Source organism: Vanrija albida (genome assembly GCF_041260175.1).
Source record: "Vanrija albida strain AlHP1 chromosome Unknown contig_3, whole genome shotgun sequence".
Taxonomy (NCBI): Eukaryota; Fungi; Basidiomycota; class Tremellomycetes; order Trichosporonales; family Trichosporonaceae; genus Vanrija; species Vanrija albida.
In genome coordinates, this window is record NW_027191422.1 from 26,405 (window position 1) to 45,447 (window position 19,043).

General features: G+C 64.4%; 8 protein-coding genes across 8 annotated transcripts; 4 read left to right on the forward strand and 4 right to left on the reverse strand.

Annotated features, from left to right (window-relative positions):
• Positions 1–647: 647 nt before the first annotated feature.
• Positions 648–2,079, reverse strand: Q8F55_003279 (uncharacterized protein; the record flags this gene model as incomplete). Its single annotated transcript, XM_069351826.1, has 2 exons — positions 648–803; positions 1,186–2,079. The coding sequence occupies 2 exons, from the start codon at positions 2,077–2,079 to the stop codon at positions 648–650; spliced, it is 1,050 nt and encodes a 349-aa protein (XP_069209244.1).
• Positions 2,080–2,700: 621 nt separating this feature from the next.
• On the forward strand, positions 2,701–4,650 carry Q8F55_003280 (uncharacterized protein; the record flags this gene model as incomplete). The annotated part of the gene is made up of 3 exons (XM_069351827.1): positions 2,701–3,121; positions 3,159–4,439; positions 4,478–4,650. 3 exons carry the CDS (start codon positions 2,701–2,703, stop codon positions 4,648–4,650), a joined length of 1,875 nt encoding a protein of 624 aa, XP_069209245.1.
• An 806-nt stretch (positions 4,651–5,456) lies between these two features.
• Positions 5,457–6,469, reverse strand: Q8F55_003281 (uncharacterized protein; the record flags this gene model as incomplete). Its single annotated transcript, XM_069351828.1, has 3 exons — positions 5,457–5,955; positions 6,020–6,287; positions 6,325–6,469. The coding sequence occupies 3 exons, from the start codon at positions 6,467–6,469 to the stop codon at positions 5,457–5,459; spliced, it is 912 nt and encodes a 303-aa protein (XP_069209246.1).
• A 223-nt stretch (positions 6,470–6,692) lies between these two features.
• On the forward strand, positions 6,693–9,038 carry Q8F55_003282 (uncharacterized protein; the record flags this gene model as incomplete). The annotated part of the gene is made up of 7 exons (XM_069351829.1): positions 6,693–6,806; positions 6,853–6,949; positions 6,984–7,101; positions 7,139–7,303; positions 7,340–8,329; positions 8,367–8,969; positions 9,014–9,038. The coding sequence occupies 7 exons, from the start codon at positions 6,693–6,695 to the stop codon at positions 9,036–9,038; spliced, it is 2,112 nt and encodes a 703-aa protein (XP_069209247.1).
• A 62-nt stretch (positions 9,039–9,100) lies between these two features.
• On the reverse strand, positions 9,101–10,678 carry Q8F55_003283 (uncharacterized protein; the record flags this gene model as incomplete). Its single annotated transcript, XM_069351830.1, has 1 exon — positions 9,101–10,678. The coding sequence occupies one exon, from the start codon at positions 10,676–10,678 to the stop codon at positions 9,101–9,103; it is 1,578 nt and encodes a 525-aa protein (XP_069209248.1).
• Positions 10,679–10,969: 291 nt separating this feature from the next.
• Q8F55_003284 (uncharacterized protein) lies at positions 10,970–12,304 on the reverse strand (the record flags this gene model as incomplete). The annotated part of the gene is made up of 1 exon (XM_069351831.1): positions 10,970–12,304. The coding sequence occupies one exon, from the start codon at positions 12,302–12,304 to the stop codon at positions 10,970–10,972; it is 1,335 nt and encodes a 444-aa protein (XP_069209249.1).
• A 1,519-nt stretch (positions 12,305–13,823) lies between these two features.
• Positions 13,824–16,340, forward strand: Q8F55_003285 (uncharacterized protein; the record flags this gene model as incomplete). The annotated part of the gene is made up of 1 exon (XM_069351832.1): positions 13,824–16,340. One exon carries the CDS (start codon positions 13,824–13,826, stop codon positions 16,338–16,340), a length of 2,517 nt encoding a protein of 838 aa, XP_069209250.1.
• Positions 16,341–17,597: 1,257 nt separating this feature from the next.
• On the forward strand, positions 17,598–18,570 carry Q8F55_003286 (uncharacterized protein; the record flags this gene model as incomplete). Its single annotated transcript, XM_069351833.1, has 2 exons — positions 17,598–17,822; positions 17,857–18,570. The coding sequence occupies 2 exons, from the start codon at positions 17,598–17,600 to the stop codon at positions 18,568–18,570; spliced, it is 939 nt and encodes a 312-aa protein (XP_069209251.1).
• Positions 18,571–19,043: the final 473 nt, after the last annotated feature.

Below are 19,043 nucleotides of genomic sequence, written 5' to 3' on the forward strand. Positions count from 1 at the left end.
GGGCTGGGGCGCTGGCATTGCCGGTGCAGGCGCAGCTAGTTGCTGCCACGGCTGTGCTGCGAATTGCGGTTGTGGTGACAGCGTGGCATCACGTTGGGCGACGTCGTGGGCCGGAGCGGCGAACTGTTGTGCCGTGGCCGATGAAGGCACCGCTGCAAGCGCCGCCTGTTGATCGACTTGCACCGGCTGGGTCAGGAAAGTCGGCGGGGACGCAGCGGTGGCCTCGGTGGCGGTCGGGACCGTCGGAGGAGCCGCGTGCGCTGCCTGGACAGGAGGGGAAGCTGGCTGGGCTCCATCGGGAGCTTGGGGGGCGTATACTGGCTGGGCTGCGTTGGCTGACTGACTTGGCTGAGCTGTGGGTTGAGTGGCGTAGGGAGGCATCTGAGCTGCATAGGCAGGTTGGACGGTAAACACGCTCTGGGTGGCCGTCGGCGCAGCCGGGGCAGGAACCGACTGGCCATCATGGCCAGGCTGGGCGATGTACGCCCCCTGCGCCGGTTGCTGGATGGCGGATGGTGACGCATGCGGAGCCACGGCAGCCATCGGCACACCTGGAGGGAGAGCATGTGGAGCCGGTGGTTGTGCGTACACAGTAACAGGTTGGCCGTTTCCGAGATACATCGTTAGAGGCTGGTCTGCCGGGTAGCCTAGCTGCCCGAGGTACCGTAGGACCAGTTGCGTTGCCACTGCAGGGTCATAGCCGGTGGCGGTGGGTTGCTGCACTTGACCAACTTGGTGAGCCTGCAGTTGCGGTGCTGCTTGTGAGACAGGTTGAAGCGCCTTCGCCGGCTGCCCAGACAGACCTGGGGACGCCAGATGGGCAGGCTGTAGTGTTGGAGAGGTGTAGGGGTTGGGTGGCAGAGCTTGGGGCGCCGGCTGAGTGGGCTGCAACGGCGGCGACATGAGCGGTTGCGCGGGCGCAGCGGCGTAGGACCCTGCTTGTTTATGTCCAGGTGGGCCGGAGCCTGCCTGTCCGGGCTGCGACGGGAGCTCTGTCACCGATGTGGGCGGCGGAGCGGCGGGTGCGAGCGGCGACGTCGGAAGTTGGAGCGCCGGTGGCACGCCAGTCGAGTTTGGCGGTGTCGGGAGGTGCGACCCGAGGGGTGCATGCTGCTGCTGCAGTTGGGGCGGCTGGGCAGTCTGCTGTTGTGGAAAGAATGACCCGGAGGCAGCAGTGCCGTATACGTCCAAGGGCTGATGGTTGGGCACATGGGCTCCGGGCTGGGCTTGGGGCGGCGCGGACTGCTGCAGCTGCGGGGCAGTCTCGGCGGCCTGTCCAGGCGGGGGTGTGAGGACCGCATCGAAGCGCGGTGGTGGTGCAGTGGCCTGCGGGGCAACAATCGGCGCGCTGGACACGTTCCAGGTCGCCGGCGGCGGGAATGGGATGTTGCTGTGGTACTTTGGGTGGTCAGGCAGCGGGGACGCAGCACGCTGCTGCCCAAACGGGGGGTTAGGAGGCCCCAGCCCATCTGCCTGGCCGCCGATACTCAGGTTGCCGAAGGCCAGTCCGTCTGCACCGTTTGCTGGGGGCGACTGAGGAGGGCTGAGTGACTGGTAGTATGCCGTCGGTGGGGGTGACGCCGCGGCTGCCCCGTTGGCCTGCTGCACATTGGCGACAGCGGTGGCAATGCGCTCCTTGATGTCAGAACGATGAGTTGGCGACTCGTAGTACGCGTCGTACGTTGGGGGTTGGGCCGGGGGGGACACATCGTGTGGTGCTGGGGGCGAAGCCTGGGCCAGTGTCGGAACATACGGGCTCGTCGCAACCTGTCCTGGAGCTGGAGCGGCGGCCTGGAGCACCGGCGGAGGGGTGGCCAATGTCGTCGGCCCGGGGAGAGCCGCAACGGGCGACACTGTCACCGGAGGGGGAGAAGCCGCCTGGGTGATGGATGGAGGCGAGTATACAGCTGTCGGAGGCGACTGGCCGGGCGGCGGGGCGGGCAGCGCTCGCGGGCCAAACCGCCGCGACGCGCCGTCGATGCTCCCGAGGCTGCCGACCGAGACGCGTCGGTCTCCCGGAGCCGTGGGGAGAGCGCGGGCCGCTCTTGTGCTGCTTGGTGAGGGAGGCTGGGCTGCCATCAAGAGGTGGGAGTTGCACGACACTGGTGCACTCGATAGTGTCTTAAGTCACTCCGGAGGCAGCCCCACTGCGGGTGGCCCGGACATGCATCCTAGGTGGGCTGTGCCGTAGCCTGCAATCAGCTGGAACCTAGCTGGGGCTTTCCCCGCGATGCGCTGCGCGGAACGAGTATCAGAGTGCGGATATGGGCAGTGATGACCGCGCTCGGCAGCTAGAGCCGGCAAACACTGTTGATCTCATTTAAGCGGCACGTGCCCAGCGGCGATTACCTTCGACAACCGCTCATATATGCAGCAGCAGGCAGCTCGAGTAATCCCCAGATACATAGAACTCGTCACGTGTATTAGTCGAGGCAGATGTCGCCATCCTCGGTGCCTCGTCTTGCCCCGCCCTGCCTCGCCCTCCCTCCCTCGGGCATCCCCGATGACCACGATCTCCTCACTGGCTGAGTTCCCTCGTACGCGCTGCTGGCGTGATTGTCAACACCGACGACGTTTTTGCTTTCATACCTCCGCAGCCATGACAAACCACAGGCATGCAGCTACTGCCTATGAAGGCATCCGACTCGGACGGGCCGAGTTTTGTTCTTGACAGTCTCTCAAGCCGCCTGCTTACACGAAATGCCTGGTGTCGACAGGCAGTATGGCCATGACGACCGACCTGAAGACAGCAAGAGCAAGACGTTCTGGAGCCGGTTGATACGGAGCCGACCGGCGTCAGCCGCACCGGATGAGCGCACGCCGCTGCTGCCCGACTCGCCGACCTCGGTGGACAGCGTCGCGATCGCCAAGCAGCGCCATAGCGGCCCCCGCCTCATCGAGCCTATCTACCTGGTTTACACCTCGGCGTTCCTCCTGTTCATGACCTACAGCTTTACGCAGTCGTCGTTGACCTACTCGTTCCGAGTGTTCACCTGCGACGCCTACTATGAGGAGGAGGGACACGAGTGGGATGGGGTCGGCGACAGGTGCGATGCCGGCCCAGTTCTCAATCGAGTTGCCAAGAGCGTGTCGCTGATGGGAGCCCTCATCACCGGGTCGAGTGAGTGGCGAGGGCATGAACCCGCTAACCCGCCTAGTGTTCTTCAATCTCTTTCTCACAACGTGGTTCATCGACCGCTTCGGAATCAAGGCCGCGCTCTTCCAGCAGACGATCTGGGGGGCATTCCGCAACCTGTGCCAGATTTACGCCATCAGCATCGGAGGCTCCAAGGGTATCTGGATTATCCAGTTCACGCAGCTGTTCAACCTGCTCGGCGGCGCCGGCGGGTCCCAGCTCGCGGCCAACGCCTACATCGACGCGCTCAGCAGCGAGGAGGAGCGGACAGGCAACTTTGGACGCATCTCGGGCGTGTTCATGCTCGGCTCCGGCATCGGCAGTACCATCGGTGGCCTCGCCGAGCAGTGGGGTGGCCTGATCCGGCCGTTCCAGTGCGCCTTCTTCCTCCTCGTCTTCTGCACCGTGTATGGGTTCTTGTTCCTGCCGTACATCCCCCCGGCGCATGGCATCCGGAAGCCGGTCAGCGGCAGTGACAGCGGCGACGAGGAAGAGTCCGAGGTGAAACGTCCGAGCATGCTCGCCCCGCTCGCCGTCTTCATTCCGCGAACAGTGACGATTACGACACCAGAGGGCAGCACGACGACCAAGAAGGACTACAACGTGTTTCTTCTCGGCGTCGGCACGTTCGTGTCGGTCCTCGCGACATGGTATGTGCAGACGGCGCTGCAGCTCATCTCGCAAAACGTGTTCGGGTTCAAGCCCGACGCCTCAGGTTTCATGATCACGACGACGCAGCTCACACGCGCCTTCTTCCTGACCGTGTTCTTCCCGCGCATCATTCGTTGGGGCCGGCGTTGGGTGGCCTCATCCGACTCTGCTCCTCCCAGCGAGACGCCGACGCCGCGGCCATCATCCCCCGTTCCTGCCGCCGAGCACCATGTTCCCCCAGCGGCTGCCACCCGGAGGCGATCCAGTGCCGCTCTGCACAGTGGATTCAAGCGAATCCCCGAGCACTCCGGGCACCCCGAGCACCCCGAGCTGTTGGAGCAGGCCGAGCTCCCAGACCCGATCACCGGCGAGCCGCATGTCGAGCTTGAGCTGCCCGACCTGCCGCCAACCGAGACCAAGCGCCTGGCCAGCGCGTTCGACCTCTACTTTCTCCGGGGCAGCATCCTGCTCGACTCGATTCTCACAGGCGCAGTCACGTTTGCGACGGAGCGCTGGCACCTGTACGCTGCGGCCTTCATCTTGCCCTTCGCGTCGGGTACGTCGCCGGCCGCTCGAGGCGTGATCATGGACTTTGTCGGCAACGACTTGCGCGCCGAGGTCCTGTCAGGCATCGCGCTGATCGAGAAGATTGGTGAGTGACTATCAAGCCGCTTGAGCTGACCCGCGAAGCCCAGGTCGTCACTATCAGCCTGTTCGGTGTCGTCTTGCCGCTCCTTGCCGACATTGAACGTCCCATGTGGATCTTTGCCGTGGATGCTGCCGTCGCGGTCGTGGCCTGGTTCATCCTTATCCCGGTGCAGACCCCGAAGCGGGTGCAGCTTGGTGGTGGGGCGAGTGCGTAGATGGCATTAGCAGAGGCGGTCAGGCAGTAGAGGGGTTCATATGCATCTTGATCGCAACGCCCATGGGAGCGGCGGAAAGCAGGCCGACAATGGCGTCAACAGGTGTTGCCGAGACGCGTTGTTTTCAGTCATCACACCCTTCACCATGTCGGCCGCACGACGATGCTTCATCGCCCTCGACATCTCCCCGCAAGCGCGTACAGCCCTCGCATCCGTCATCGACGACATGCACAGTCTCCGGCGTGCCAACCCACGCGCAGCGCAGGTGTTGACGCCGGTACCGGCCGCAAACCTCCACCTCACACTCAAGTTTCTCGGAGACATTGACGACGACGCTGTCGATCGGCTGTCGGTTGCCCTCGACACGCTCTCAGAAGGGCAGCCGCCCATTCTTGACGCACACATCGACGGCCTGGGGAGGTTTGGCTCGGCTCGGCGGCCGCGGCTCATCTACGCCCCAGTGTTGGCTGGCTCCGGGTGTGACGCGGTCGTCAACCTAGCCCGCTCCGTCAGCACACTCTGCGCTCAGCTTGGGATAGGGGAGTACGAGCGACCGCGGCCGTTTACGCCCCATATCACTCTTGCACGTGTTGACGCAACGGCTGGCGACCCCAGGCCGGTCGGGCAGTGGATGACAGCGGCTGCGTCGAGGTCGTGGGGGCCCGTCGACGGCAGCAGCATCGTGTTGTACGAGAGCAGCCGCAACGCCCGACAATACGTGCCCCTGCTCCGAGCTCCTCTCCGAGGATAGTCACACATCACGACTTCTTTCATATCTGTACTCCTACAATCTACATTGCATCGTATCACGAAAGGTGCGCCGTCACGAACCGGACCGCCGCGAAGCCGATCAAGCCGAGGGCAGTAGCGCGGGCCGCGCGTCGGAGGTACTCCTTGTAGCCGGTACGGCCCGGACCGCCCTTGATGCCGGCTTCATCGATGGCCTTCACGTCCTCTTCGGTGAGATCAATGTCGCCGACAGCGAGGTAGTCCTGGAGCCTGCTCTTCTTGGACGAGGTCGAGAGGATAACGGCGTTCTTGGCCTTGGACCAAGCGAGCAGGACCTGCTCGGGCTTCGCGCCGAGGCGCTTGGCAATCTCATTAACGGGCTTGTCGACGGGTCCGCCGGGGCGCGACGTCAGGGGGACAAGCGTCGAGTAGCCCTCGGTGACAATGTTCTGCTCCTTGTGGAAGTCGAGGAGCGGCTGGGTGATTCCAATGTCGTAGGGCTGCAGCTGGATCTGGTTGACGACAGGCCGGATGTTGGCGTGCTTGAGGAGGACCTTGAGGTCGTCGATTGAGAAGCTGGGTGATTAGCTGTGGTCATGGGAGAGGAACAGCAATGGGGGCAGAGGCCACGACCACTCACTTGGAAACACCGATCGACTTGGTCTTGCCCTCCTTGACAAACTGCTCAAACTGCTTCCAGATACCCGGGATGTCGCCACCAGTCAGGCGAGGGTGGTGAATGAGGTACAGGTCGACGTAGGACACGTTGAGCCTCGTGAGCGACTCATTGAGTGACTCGACCGGGCCCTTGCCGTCGGTGCCCGACCACTTTGTGGTGATGTAGACATCACTGCGAGACAGGCCCGACTCCTTGAGGGCTTGGCCGACTTGGTCCTCATTGCCATAAGCTGCGGCTATCAGCATACCTCCCACGGCCACACCTACTCTGCGCAGTGTCGATGTGGTCGAAGCCAACCTCGAGAGCCTGATCCACCTGGGCCACGGCCTCGGGCACGGGGATCTTCCAGGTGCCGAAGCCGATGCCAGGGATCTCTGTCCCGTTGTTGAGCTTGATCGTCGAGAAGGGCATTGTGTTTGGGGGGAATGGGCGGTCTTGAAGCTGCGCAGAGCTTAAGTAGTAGCAGCAACCAGAGCGGAATTCTGATGGGGTGACTGTTCGACATGCAAAGTGGCCGCATGACGACATCGGCCATGCCCGGCCGACAACACGAGGGGACGACTATTTCTTGCTCAGCAACTGTTTCTTGCCTCTGCTCACCCTCTGACACCGGCCTACAGCGGCCAGACAGACCATGGAGTCCGTGATCGACCTCACGACAACGTCCTTCAAGGCCATCGCGGCCGTGGCCGTCGTCTTCACCGCGGCGTACGCCTACAACGGCCCCGACAAAAGTCCTCTCGGCAGGGTGGGTGCCGTGGTGCGCTCTTGGCGACTGCTGACACGTGTTGCAGACGCTCTTGAAGCTCTCGCACAAGGTCCTCCTCCCGGCCTTGATCTTCGTGTCGCTTGCAGCGTCTCCGGGCCTGTCGTTCAAGCGCCTCCTGCAGCGTACGTGTGATCGCCAACCACCACTAACGACCAGAATGGCCTTCCGTCGTCCTCAACCTCATCACCCACGCCGCGTCCCTGTTCTTCTCGGTCCTCTACTTCCACTGGCAGCGCGGGAACAAGTGGCTCATTGAGGCGCTCACGTTTAACAAGTGCGTGTGCAACCCCGGCCCGCAGCTCACCCCACAGCGTCTCTTCCTACCCCCTGCTCCTGCTCCAGGCGCTGTACCTCCTGTCGTCTGAGACAAGCGGTCTGTCGCACCTCAAATGGCGCGTCCTGGACCACACTCCCATCGTCCTCCAGCGCGCGACAGAGTACCTCGTCCTCAACCTTGTCATCACCGAGGGTCTCCGGTGAGTGGACGTCCGCCGTATACTGCTAACTCGCAGCCTCGCCATCGTGCACGCCGTCCCTCGCGGCTTCGCCAAGGACACGCCCTCTGCCGCGGATGAGCCCGAGACAGGTGTCAATGGCGATGGTGCCGTTGCTGCGGCCGAGGCCTCGGCCGATGGCGCGACGGAGCGAACGCCGCTGCTTGCTGCAACCAGCGCGGCCACAACTAGCCCGGCGGCTAGCGGCATTCCGTGGGACACGATCCGCACGGCATACCTCGTTCCTATCGTCCTGCCTGCTGCGCTCGGCGTGCTCATCGGCGCCATCAAGCCCCTGCAGCACGCGCTCGTCGGCAATGTGGCAGAGGGGACAACGGCCGCGGTCTGGTCTACTGCCGGCTACGGCCTCGTCCTCCTCGGCGCCGCCTTTGCCGTCGTCGACATCCTTGGCACCGGCGCCGAGGTCCGCTCGACCGAGAAGAACCAGTACGTAGCTGCGCGGTACCTCGCTAACAGTAGCCCCCACGGCGTTGCAGTCCCGCCCGCACTTGGAACCGTCCTCGTGTACACCCTCTGGCGGTTCGTCGCCGTCCCCGCCATCTCCATCGGTGTTGTCAAGGCGTTCCGGCACATCCCCTCCGTGCACGTCTACCTCCAGGACCCCGCGTACTCGTTTGTCCTCATCATCGCGGCGGTCAGCCCTCCCGCCGCCCTCCCCGAGAACGCCGGCGCCTTCCAATCCTCGGTCTACTTCTACGTCCACTATGTCGCTCTCATCACGTCTGTCGTCGTCGCCATTGCATTCTCCGTGGCGGGTCGAGGGATCGGTTCTGGCGTCGAGTTTGATCTATCCGGCGCCCTGAAGAAGGCCCTCGGCGGCGGCCTCGCAGGCGCGGCCGCCATGGTTGTCCAGGTGCTCACCCTCATGCCCCTGCGCACCATCATGAACTACCAGTACCGCTACGGTGGCAGCATCAAGGAGGCGGTCAGCAACCTGTGGAACGACGGCGGCTTCTTCCGCTACTATGCGGGCTTCTGGGCCGCTATGTGAGTGAGACATCTGGTACTTGACGCTGACGTGCAGTTTCCAAGGCCCCCTCTCGCGCTTCGGCGACACCGCAGCCAACGTCGGCATCCTCGCCCTGCTCTCGTCGGTCGACTGGCCCGTTCTCGTCAAGACGGTTGTTGCGTCGCTCGCCTCCGCCACCTTCCGCATGACACTCACGCCCATTGACACGCTCAAGACGACGCAACAGACCAAGGGCGGCAAGGCGGGCCTCAAGCTCCTCCGCGAGCGCATCAGGGAGAACGGCATCGGCTGCCTCTGGTGGGGTGCGCTGGCCACCGCCGCCGCGACGTTTGTCGGCCACTACCCCTGGTTCGCGACGTACAACTACCTCGCGGCAGTGCTCCCACTCCCCGACACCGTGCTGCAGAAGCTCGCCCGCCAGGCGTTCATCGGCTTCGCGGCCTCGGTCGCCTCGGACACGATCAGCAACTCGCTCCGCGTCGTCAAAACGTACCGCCAGGTGCACGAGGAGGACGTGGGCTACTGGACGGCCGCCAAGGAGATTGTGGCCACCGAAGGCCTCCCCGGGCTGTTTGGCCGCGGCTTGCCCACTCGCCTCGTGACCAACGGTCTCCAGGGCCTGCTCTTCAGCATCCTCTGGAAGCTCTTCATGGACATGTAAGTGGGCCATGTGGTCTCTGCGCTGTTGCTAACCTCTCCAGCTTCACCGCCAAGAACCCAGCGTAGTGATGCTCGTGTCTCGTCACACCTGTTATAGAAGTCTATGCAATCGTACACTTGCCCCAACCCTACTCCACCAACTCGAACGTCTCCCACCAACCCACGGCGTCCGACTTGGCCACCAGCACGCCGTCGCCGCTCGCCTGCACGTACTTGCCGTTGTGTGCCTTGAGCGCGATGACGCCACCCTCCTGCTGCTCGACCTCAAACGTCTCCCATGGGCCCGCACCCGGCCGGTTGGCGATGAGGACATAGTCTGGCTGGCCGTCGTGGTGGGGCTCGGCACACACGTACTGGCCGCTGCGCGTCTTGATAGCCGCGCACGTGGGCGATTCGTACTCGATCTCAAACTGCTCCCACGGGCCAAGAGACTCGCGGTTGGATACGAGCGGGTGGCCGCCGCCGCCCTCGGCGCAGACAAACTTGCCGTTGACGCGCGCGCGGAGGCCGACGAACGGCGGGGGGTTGAACCGCCCGCGTCCGGGCCACGGCTCGGTCGGACGGACCTTGGTAATCTCGGCACGCCCCTGGAACATCTCCCTGGCGTCGCGCGTGATGCGCAGGTAGTAGTCGGACGTGCAGGCCACGCCGTCCTCGTCGAGGGCGTTCCACGCAAACTCGGGCGGCTGGTTCGCCTTGGTCTCTGCCGTCGGTGCGATCTGGTTGCCCTCGTTGTACTCGTCGAACATGGAGATGTAGGCACCGAGGCCGACGCCCGTCTCCTTCAGCCGTGCAGTGTTGTACCAGTGTCGCCAGTAGAAGTCGCCGTGCCGCCGGGCGCCGTCGCGGAGGTCTCCCGGCATCACGCACGGCTGGTAGTCGATCCCGAGACTCGCGAGCTCCTTGGCGTCTGGCAGGTTCCGCGTATCGTACACGTTGTCCAGGTCGCGGATGTTGCCGGCGCGCCCGACCATCCACGGCGAGATGCAGTCGAGGGTGCGGTACGCCTGGGCGTAGTTATCGCGCGAGTCGTTCTTGCCCTCGAGCCAACATGTCGGCACGCCGCCGATAACGTAGCAACCCTGCGCCTTAAACCAGTTGATGACCTCGATGCACGCTGCCGGATCCCACTTGTGGTTGTCGTCGTTGAACCCGAAGCCCCAGATGGACACGACGGCGCGGCCGTTCTGGCGCGCATAGTTTGGCCCGCACGCGAACGCGCTCATGATGCTGAGCCAGTCGGTCTTGAGCTCGCTCTGCATGTTGCCCCAGCCGGAAATGTCGTACATGCAGTACCACTTGCGTCCCGTAGCTTCTGCGGCGCGGGCAACGCGCGGCGTGGTGACGTTGCGGATCGGGCCCTCGCCGCCCGTCGGGTTGAAGCGCTGCAGCGCGACCGTGTCGATGCCGGCGTCGGCCATCATGCGAAAGTGCGTCAGGATCGTAGAGTCGTCCATGTTGCTGAAGAGGGTAGCCTGCTGGCCGTCGCCCTGCGTGCTGAAGGCCGTGGGATACGTCTTGCTGTACGGCCGCATGTCGGGCCACGAGATGATGCCGCAGTTCTTGGGCCCGCACATGGCGAGCCGGTCGGGGCAGTAGTGCCACCAGCCGCCGATGCACTGCGCCTCGGAGCCATCGCCCTCGCACGTGAACCAGGCCTGGTAGCCGGTCGTGACTGCGCCGACAATGTCTCCAGGCGGGCTCATGGTGGTGGTGAGTTGAATGACGAGATGCCGCAGTGACAGTCGTGTCTCGTCAACATGACAGGGTTGCCGGCAGCCGCCCACGTCATTTTGTTATCTTGGCGCGGCAGCGCACCCGATCGTTCAAGCATCAACGCATACCGACCACACAATCATAACTCGTTACTGCAACGTCATACGGGCTAGTCAAAGATGTTAACATGCTCAACAGCAAGGTCCATGGACAGGGAAGACCTCAAATGTTCGAGGTAAAAGCTAAACAAAGATAGGTGGGTGGTGTAGGTACCGTGCTGTCTAGCACGACGCAAGGCTCGCGAACCCAGGAACGTTGAGCGACGTGAGTGGGCCGGTGATGGTGCCGGGGACAAAGCCCAGGACGAGGCCCACGACTGAGCAGATGGCGCCCTTGAGGAGGTTGAAGTTGGGCTTGCCGCCGTTGAACGCGCTGCCGAGCTGGAGCAGGCTGTTGATGGTCGGGACGGGGAGGAAGATGCCACCGAGCGAGATGCCCGGGATGACGGGGTTGGCGGCCCACACGGCGGCACCCCACGCACCCATCTCGACCGACGTGACGGGGGTGAAGCGGCGTGACCAGCCGGGCGGGAAGCGCTCGTGGACGAAGAAGCTGTCGAGGATCTCCTCGGTGAGCACCTGCCCGCTGCCGCGGAACACCTCGTGTCCGAAGCCAGACTCGGCGTACATGACGACCATGCGGAGGGGGTTGATGTCGCACTTGGGGTTGTTCTTGACGCAGTCGTCGTACACCTCCTTGCGTGACTGGCCCAGCGACTTGATGGTAATGTCAAACTTGCCAGTGCCAGCGCCAGAGTAGTGCTTGAGGCGGTTGTAGCGGGTCGTGTTGAGGCGCACCTGATCACCGATGGCAGCATCGCCACGGGTCATGGAAGCGTCACCCTCTAGGAAGCCGTGCTCGTTGATACCGGGAGCCGAGCGGATTTTCTTGCCGCTGACGTCCTTGTTGCCACCAATCGACATGGTCATGGTGAGCAGGTCACCCTTCCACACAAAGCCAGCAAAGCAGAGGAGGGCACAGAGATCGGGCGAGAGGGAGAGGCCCTCGTAAAGGCCGATGAAGAGGTCGAGGGGGTTGACGATACCGTTGCGAGGGATGTAGCCGTGGTTGGCGACAGTGTTGAGGCCGGGGCAGGGGCCGCGCTGCCAGCCAGCATGCTCGGGGTTGCGGGGGTTGTACGGGATGTAGGGGTGCTGCGGGTTGTCGGCCGGTCCCCAGACCTTGACGAGGCCACGCTTGTGGTCCGAGGCGTCGGGCTCGCGCTTGATACCGAAGGTTTCGTAGATGGACGCGGGCGTGATCTGGTCCCACGGCAGCTTGAGGCGCGCGTCAGGGTTGCCGGGGACGGGACCGAGGGCATCTTGGGCCTGCTTGATGAGGTCGGTGAGGTTGGCGATCTGTCCAGGGAGAGCGGGGATGTTCTGGAGGAAGTTGAGGAAGCCGCCGAAGACGGGGTTGTCGGCACGAGCCTCGAGGTCGCGACCAGACAGCTGGAACGCGTCGATGTCGCGTTGGGCCTCCTCGGCCATCCATGGGTAGGCCGAGACTAGGGGCGCGACCGCCAACGGCGCGAGGGCGAAGAGGGAGACCTTCATAACGAGTGTCGGGAGAAACGAGCGTGGGGCGGGGGTGTCGATGCGTGGTGTTGTGGTCAACACAGAGGCCTGGTTATATATGCGCTCGAAGAGCAGCAAGACACCGCCATGTTGACGTTGACCGCACGACTGTGAACGCCACTTTCGCGTCTTCACCCATCCCATTGTGCAGGGTTGTTTCACTGTCAGACAGGTCCTCCACGGCCCGGGAGGGATTGCTGACGTGCAAAGCGCGTTTTGGGCCTGCGCCAACGACCCGGCACGTCCATCTCACGTGTACCGCCTGGCCAGCGGACGAGCCATGCGCCGGTGCCGCCTCGTGCTTGGTGATGTGTGCTCTTCGCTGCGCGCACCGAGTGGCACGTGTGTTGGGTGTAAAACAGCAGGGATGACAAAGGCACGGTCAGAGACACGGTATGATGGACCTGTCTTGATAGATGGGCCACATGAGACGCGCTAGCCGTGGCGGCTGTTCGTGCAGCACGCATGTTTCAGGGACGAGGGGGAGAGATAACATGTCGGATCAGTCGGCAGAGCACCGCCGTTGGCGCTGCTGTCAGTCGCGTCTGGCGTCATTGGCTGGTGTGCTGTTACTCGGGCATGAGTATTACCTGTACGACGAGCATGGGTAGGGTGAGCGTATCAGTCGCTCGTCCAGGCAAGCGGCATTCTGGAACTAAGTGGGAATCGATTCCCGCAAGTCCCACCGCACAGTGCAGTCTCTGCGCCTAGCTGGGACGAAGCGAACGGGCGGCTGCTGACACATGCTTGATCTCTTCGGCTTGGGTGAGGCGGCGGCCGGTCGGGGGATGGAGTGTCGGGGGACGGAGTGTCGGGGGATGGAGGACAACGTCGAATAGACCGCTGCGGCGAGCGGACACACCGTCGGCCACGCGTCGAGGTTCCGATGGTCCATTGGGCGCGCGTCGTCGTCCTCGAAGACCCAACAAGCACGCTAAGCAGGCGTAGTCCAAGCACTAGGACAGCCGTCTTGTTTGCCACGCGATGAGCTCGTCAAGTCAGAATCACCCGATATGTTGCCACTGCTGATTGCGTCGCTGCACGGACATGTGTTCGACGGTGCACGGACAAACGCGGAGGCAGTCGAGCTGCAGGCCGCTTCAACGCCGCTGGGGGCTCGGCGCGTCGACAAACACGCGACTCGGGAGTCCGGCCGAAGGTCTGTGGGTGGTGTTGTGGCTGCGGCGCGGCTCAAACGTCCTCGTTTCGGTGTAACCCTACCACCACCACCACCAAGCCCGTCCGTATCAAGCAGACATGGATATCTGTACAATGCACTCGCTCCTCTCTTGTTGTCGCTGTCAGTGCTGTCGCGTCGGCGGTTGACGCGCCGCGGTGCTCGTGGGTGCCGGACTTCTCCGACGAAACACGTGACCCACACGCCGATGACGCGCCGAGTCTCGCTCCGAGATGAACGTCACCACGCGGTGTCATCGACGACCTTGAACATCGACATTTCTCCTCTGTTCTCTCTACCGCTCTCCCCGCTGCCCCCACCATGAGCTCGCTCCTCAACCTCACGCGCGACGAGTGTGCGCAGCGCAGCAGCGACCTCGAGGTCGACACTTACCGGATCTCGCTCGACCTCTCGGCGCTCAACGACCCCAACACGACAACCTTCCGGTCGCAGACCAAGGTCGACTTCACCGCGACCACCTCGAGCACCTGGCTCGACCTCGTCGCCGACAAGGTCACCGCCGTGACCATCAACGGCGCGAGTGCCGAAGTCAAGTACAATGGTGCGCGCGTGCAGCTCGACGGCCTGGCCAAGGGCCCCAACTCGGTCGTCGTGACGGCCCAGTGCATCTACAGCCACACGGGCGAGGGCCTGCACCGCTTCACCGACCCCGTCGACGGCAAGACGTACGCCTACACGCACTTTGAGCCGACGGACGCGCGCCGCGTCTACGCGTGCTTTGAGCAGCCCGACCTCAAGGGCAAGATCACGTTCGAGGTCGCCGCGCCCAAGGATGTCGGCGTGTTCAGCAACCAGTCGGTCGCGAGCGAGGACGGCGGCGTGACCGTCTTCAACCCGACCCTCCCGCTGTCGACATATCTCTCGGCCCTCGCCGTCGGGCCGTACCACGTCGTCAACGACAAGTACGAGGAAATCCCGCTCGCGGCCATCTGCCGCCAGTCGATGAAGCAGTACCTCGAGTCCGAGGAGATCTTCCGCGTCACCAAGCAGGGCCTCGCCTTCTTCAACAAGGCGTTCGGCTACCCGTACCCCTGGGGCAAGTACGACTCGATCTTCCTGCCAGAGTACAACATTGGCGCGATGGAGCACCCGGGCCTCGTGACCTTCAACGAGAACGCCTACATCTTCCGGGGTGCGGCCACCGTCGCGCAACGCGAGTCGCGCGCCGAGGTCATCCTCCACGAGATGACGCACATGTGGTTCGGCGACCTTGTTACACCCAAGTGGTGGGACGGCACGTGGCTCAAGGAGTCGTTCGCCGACCTCATGGGCTACCTCGTCGCCAACGAGGCTGCGGGCTACGAGGGCCCGTGGATCTCGTTTGGTCTCGGCCGCAAGCAGGGCGCGTACACCATGGACGTGCGGCCCACGACCCACCCTATCGCCGCCGACGTGCCCGACCTCGAGGCTGCTCGCCAGAACTTTGACAGCATCACGTACAACAAGGGTGCGGCGACGCTCAAGCAGCTCATGGCATATGCCGGGCGCGACGCCTTCTTCGCCGCGTCCCAGCGCTACTTTAAGCGCCTGGCGTTTGGCACCGCGACACTCGACGACCTCATCGCCAGCCTCAAGGAGACGTCGACGGCCGACCTGTCTGAGTGGGTGTCGTCGTGGCTGCACACCACCGGCCCGTCGATCATCACGACGGTGCGAGAGGGCGGCAAGCTCTACGTCGAGACCGTGTCCAAGGACGTGCTCACGGGCAAGGATGTGGCTCGCAACCACCGCGTCAAGGTGTCGACGTTTGCTCGCGGCAAGAAGGGCGTCGAGCGCACGGCGTCGGTGTCGGTGCTTCTCGATAAGCCGCGCGTCGAGATCCCCCTGCCAGAGGGCACGGTCGTCGACCTCGCAATCGCCAACGATGACGACCTGACATACGCGCTCTTGCGGTTCGACGACGCGTCAGTCGACGTGCTTGTCGACCAGCTGTCCACCGTCCAGCCGACGCTGGCGCGCGCCGTTGCGTGGTCCGCCCTCTGGAACATGGTCCGCGACGCCAAGCTGCCCGCCGCTCGCTTCCTCGACGCGGTGGTCAACAACGCGCCCACCGAGACCGACTCAGTTCTGCTCAACCTCATCCTGAGCCTGGCCTACACCGCCGTGTCGGCGTACCTCAACCCCTCCCTCCGCGACGCGGCCGGCGCGCGCTTCGTCGCCGCCCTCGCTGCCGGCCTATCCGCCTCCACCCCCGGCTCGGACCTGCAGCGCTCCTGGGCCAACGCTGTCGCTGGGTACGGCAGCCTGAGCAAGAGCTCGGTCCACACGCTGCGCGAGACGCTCGACGGCGAGATGACCAAGCTCGAGCTAACGCCCACCCTCCGCTGGGGCATCCTCCGCACGCTGGCGTCGCTCAGCGCCGCGACCGACGCCGAGCTCGAGGCCGAGTACGCAAAGGACAAGACGATGACCGGCGCGACTGCGCTCGTGCGCGCCCGCGCGTCGTTCCCCGGCGCCGAGAACAAGAAGCGCGTGTGGGGCGAGCTGACGGGCGATGACAAGATCACCAACGACCGCCAGGGCGCCCTGCTGGCGGGCTTCAGCGCCGGCCCAGACGCCGACCGCGAGGCATTCATCACGCCGTACTTTGACGGCCTGACGTCGTGGTGGTCGGCCAAGAGCATGACCATGGCGACGAGGCTCGTCAACGGTGCGTTCCCCAGCACGAGCGTCGACGACGGCAAGGTCGGCAGCAACAAGGTCGAGCTGCTGGCGCAGGGGTGGCTCGACAGCAACGCCGAGGCACCGCGCGCCCTCCGGCGCATCATCATCGAGCGGCTTGACGACACGAGGCGGGTGCTGCGCGCGCAGGCATAGGTGGTACAGGGGCATGCACATTGTTAGAAGCAGGGTGGGGGGCTTACTGGAGGCGCGGGGCCATCGCCATCGTCCGAAACACACCCGATCCGAGAGGCGGTGGGGACGACCAAAGTCCAGGCTCTCCCCACATCATCTGTCGTTGACACCAAGCCGGATCGGGAGCCTGTCCCGGCGGAGCCCATCCCCGACGCCCGACAACCCGGCCCGTCGTCAACATGTAGATCGTTGCTGCCTCACCTGCCCCACTGATCACGTCAGCGTCAGACACGTCCAGCACTTACAGCACCTCCACCCGCGACCTGGGGGGTTAGGGAGGCCGAGAGCGGCGCGTTGGGGGCCACATCTTCGTCAGAGGGCACCGCCTCGCCCGGTACTGATGAGGAGACGCCCAAGCCCGAGCGCCTCCGCAATGTCACCAGACTGTAACCGACGGTGCACAGCTCGCGATGCCAACCTGCGGCCTCTTATGTGTCGATCCGCAGCACCGCTGTGCGAGTCAATGTCAGCAGGCCATCAATCCGGCGAGCAGGCCCCAGACGGCCTGCGGCCCCTCGCCCCACGCCCGCGGCGTCTACCTCGAAGCGGTGACGACGAGGCGTCAGGTGCTGCCGCCATCTGCAGCCAACTTTGGCCGACGGCGCGTGCGGAGGGAGATCTGGCCCCCAGCCACGGCGCTGCCAAGGCTGCACCCGGGTCACTTGCGGCGCCTGTTCGCTGGCCTCGATCCGCAGTGAAGGGTGTGCCCACCTGTCCAGCCTGATAAAGCCAAAGCCAAAGCCACTCGACGCCTCTCTGGAGCGCTCCACATTCCATACGGGAGCACTGCTTGCCCTCGCTGGCTGGCGCCGGCGACACCGCTGTGCATGCGATCGTGGTAGCGCAGAGATGCTTGATGCATGCCGGGAGTTTGAGTGCACTCGCGATCGCCAATACCCCAGATCGATCCGATATTGCTCCTTTGCCACAAGGCGAGATAACCACAAGGGGCCTGGACAGGCCAGCCGCGACTCTCTTGGCAGATCGTTTATGGCACCCGGCGTGCGGGTCACCACCGCCTCGAGCCAGATCTCGACGCCACGATCGCCAAGCCGCTGCCTGCATTCAACGCGCCGACGAATGGGTGCACGAGTCGGCGCCGGGGTGGCATTCGGGGCGAACGTGGATATCCCGTTGCATGGCGGGCGCGCCGGAGCAGGTGGTATAAAGCGAGCGAGCGACGACGACGTCTGTTCACCCACGCCGAAGCCTGACATCATGAAGATCGCCCTTGCCCTCGCCTCGCTCGCCGCCGTGGCCCTCGCCCACCCCAAGCCCCGCGACACGCACACGCTTGCCCGGCGCCGCCTCATCGATGCCGAGAACACCGGCCGATCGGGCTGCACGTCGGTGTGCCAGACGTACTTTGCCATCGACCAGGGGTGCGCCGACACCAACAACGACTGGGTGACGCCCACGAGCCCGTGCCGCCGTCTTTGCCAGGTATGTCGCGGTCACGGGCCCAGCTGACAGCCAGACGGGCGACTACAACGCCGCGATCGCGTGCATCAACTGCCAGTGGGGCTTCTTCACCACCCTCCACCCCAACCTCTTCATCCCCATGATGGCCGACGTGCGCGCCGAGTGCGCAAAGCTCGGCACGCCCGTCGAGGGCGCCGCCGAGCTGGTACAGCCCGCCGACGGCGCCACGCCGGTGCGCGGACCCGACCCCGAGCCGCCGACCGAGCCCTCGCCCAAGCCCAACGAGCCCTCGCCCAAGCCCAACGAGCCCAGCCCCAAGCCCAACGAGCCCAGCCCCAAGCCCAACGAGCCGACCCCCGACCCCAACGTGCCGTCGCCCAAGCCCAACGAGCCGAGCCCCAACCCCAACCCCAACCCCAACCCCAACGAGCCGTCGCCGACGCCCAACGTCCCCTCGCCCAACCCCAACGTGCCCTCGCCGACTCCGGGCACCCCCAACACCCCGGGCGGCAACAACAACAACGGCGGCGGCAACAACAACGGCGGCGGTACCAACAACAACGGTGGTGGTGCCAACAACAACGGCGGCGGCGGCAGCGGCGGTGTCGCCGCCCCGGTCAGTGGAAGCGTGTCGAGGACCGGCTCGGCGGCGGCCGGTGCCGCGAGTGCCACCGCTTCACGTGCTGGTTCCGCCGGCTCGCCCAGCGTCGTGACCTCGTGGTGGCACGGCATTGTTGTGGCCGTTGTGGCCGGGGTCGTGCTCGCCTAAATTGTGGGGTAGATAACGTCGGCGGCGTCGCCCGGGGCCCAGTAGCCAGTAAAGCAAGTGGCCGGTTGGTGCTGCTGCGCTGGCTACTGCTGGTGTCTCGGGCAGTGCCTGTGAAAGCAGTAGTAAATGAAGTGTGGCCCGAATGGATGGAATGTATTAGAGTGCCCCGGGCTTCTACATAAGCCGTCTCGGCCCGCTGGCCTGGCTAGTTGCAGGCGCAGGATGCTGCCTGCCCGAGTGTGCGGTATACTGCGGGGGCGGCAGTCACATGGCCATCTAATGTTCAGTAGTCTCCGAGCAAATTGACGAGCCAGAACCGAGGCCGATTAGCTTCTGGCTTTGGGGTGAGGGGGTGTGGGCCGAGGTTGTCAGTGGAGCTGCGGACGGTTGATTGCACGGGATGGGATGGGATGGTGGGCTGTCACGTTGAGGGATGGCCAGAGCAGAGGCATTATGGCCGGGCTGGGCTCGCT